We start from the raw sequence: 909 nt of genomic DNA on the forward strand, positions 1-909 counted from the left end.
ATATATATATATATATACACACACACACACATTACTTTTCGTTGTTTACTGTAGTAAAGTTTCTTTTGAATAGCATAAAAAATTTCTCAAAAAAAAAAAAAATGACAGTTTGAATATTATTTATAATTTACACAACTCAATCATGGATAAAATTTTTTGATTATATACTTCATTTCCATGAGTAACCCTACATGAATGGCCATTTTGTTCTGTACATTTTGATTAAAACAAATTCAAACAGTTATTTTACACACAGAAATTTCTTGCTTCAAGAAAATTATAAATATTTAAAATAAAATAAAAATAAAATGCCAGTTGATATTAAATATGTGAAACAGGTATACAGAATAACCTACAGTAGGTAGTGCCATCTATGAATGGAATGTTTTATAAGAATCGTAAGTTCTCAGATTGACGATAAATCGTCAAGTGATTTGTTTCCGTAATAAACTACTTGACGATGTACCGACAAATGATTGCAAAACAGTTAAAATACATTTTGTCAATAAACTCACCTTAAGTCCTTTCTCTAAAATTTCTTCAGCCTTGGGTCCTCTGACAGTACAATGCACTGCTATTTTTTCGTTACGACGAATGCCAAAAGATCTGACAGTATAGCGTGCTTTGCTGAAAACTGGCTGTTGACCCGTCAATTGTTCTAACACCTAGTAAAAAACATTTACTATTAATATTTGATAATGCCACTACATTTGAAATTAACATAGAAATTCTGGATTTAAAAAGTTCCAAGAAAGTTATTTGTTTCTAAGTTTATTTTAAAGTAAATTAATGTCTCTTCTATTAAGTAACAAACCTAGATTTTGTAGGCTTGCGTTGCAGGAAGAATTGATTTAGGTATCATGCCAAATGGCACATACAGGATATCACAATAAAATATGTACCCTGCCG

At 29.3% G+C, this 909-nt stretch overlaps 1 protein-coding gene across 1 annotated transcript in view; it reads right to left on the reverse strand.

Moving 5' to 3' along the window:
* Nucleotides 1-665, reverse strand: part of LOC111626884 (60S ribosomal protein L11) — a gene marked incomplete at its 5' end in the record, with an annotated part of 8,895 nt that extends 8,230 nt beyond the window's left edge. The window contains one exon of the mRNA XM_023370404.1: nucleotides 516-665. Coding sequence (XP_023226172.1) covers nucleotides 516-665 — 150 coding nt within the window. The remainder of the gene's footprint in view (nucleotides 1-515) is intronic.
* Between the last annotated feature and the right edge of the window lie 244 nt (nucleotides 666-909).

Source organism: Centruroides sculpturatus, unplaced genomic scaffold (genome assembly GCF_000671375.1).
Source record: "Centruroides sculpturatus isolate CEXI.00-Female unplaced genomic scaffold, Cexi_2.0 scaffold433, whole genome shotgun sequence".
NCBI classification, from domain to species: Eukaryota; Metazoa; Arthropoda; class Arachnida; order Scorpiones; family Buthidae; genus Centruroides; species Centruroides sculpturatus.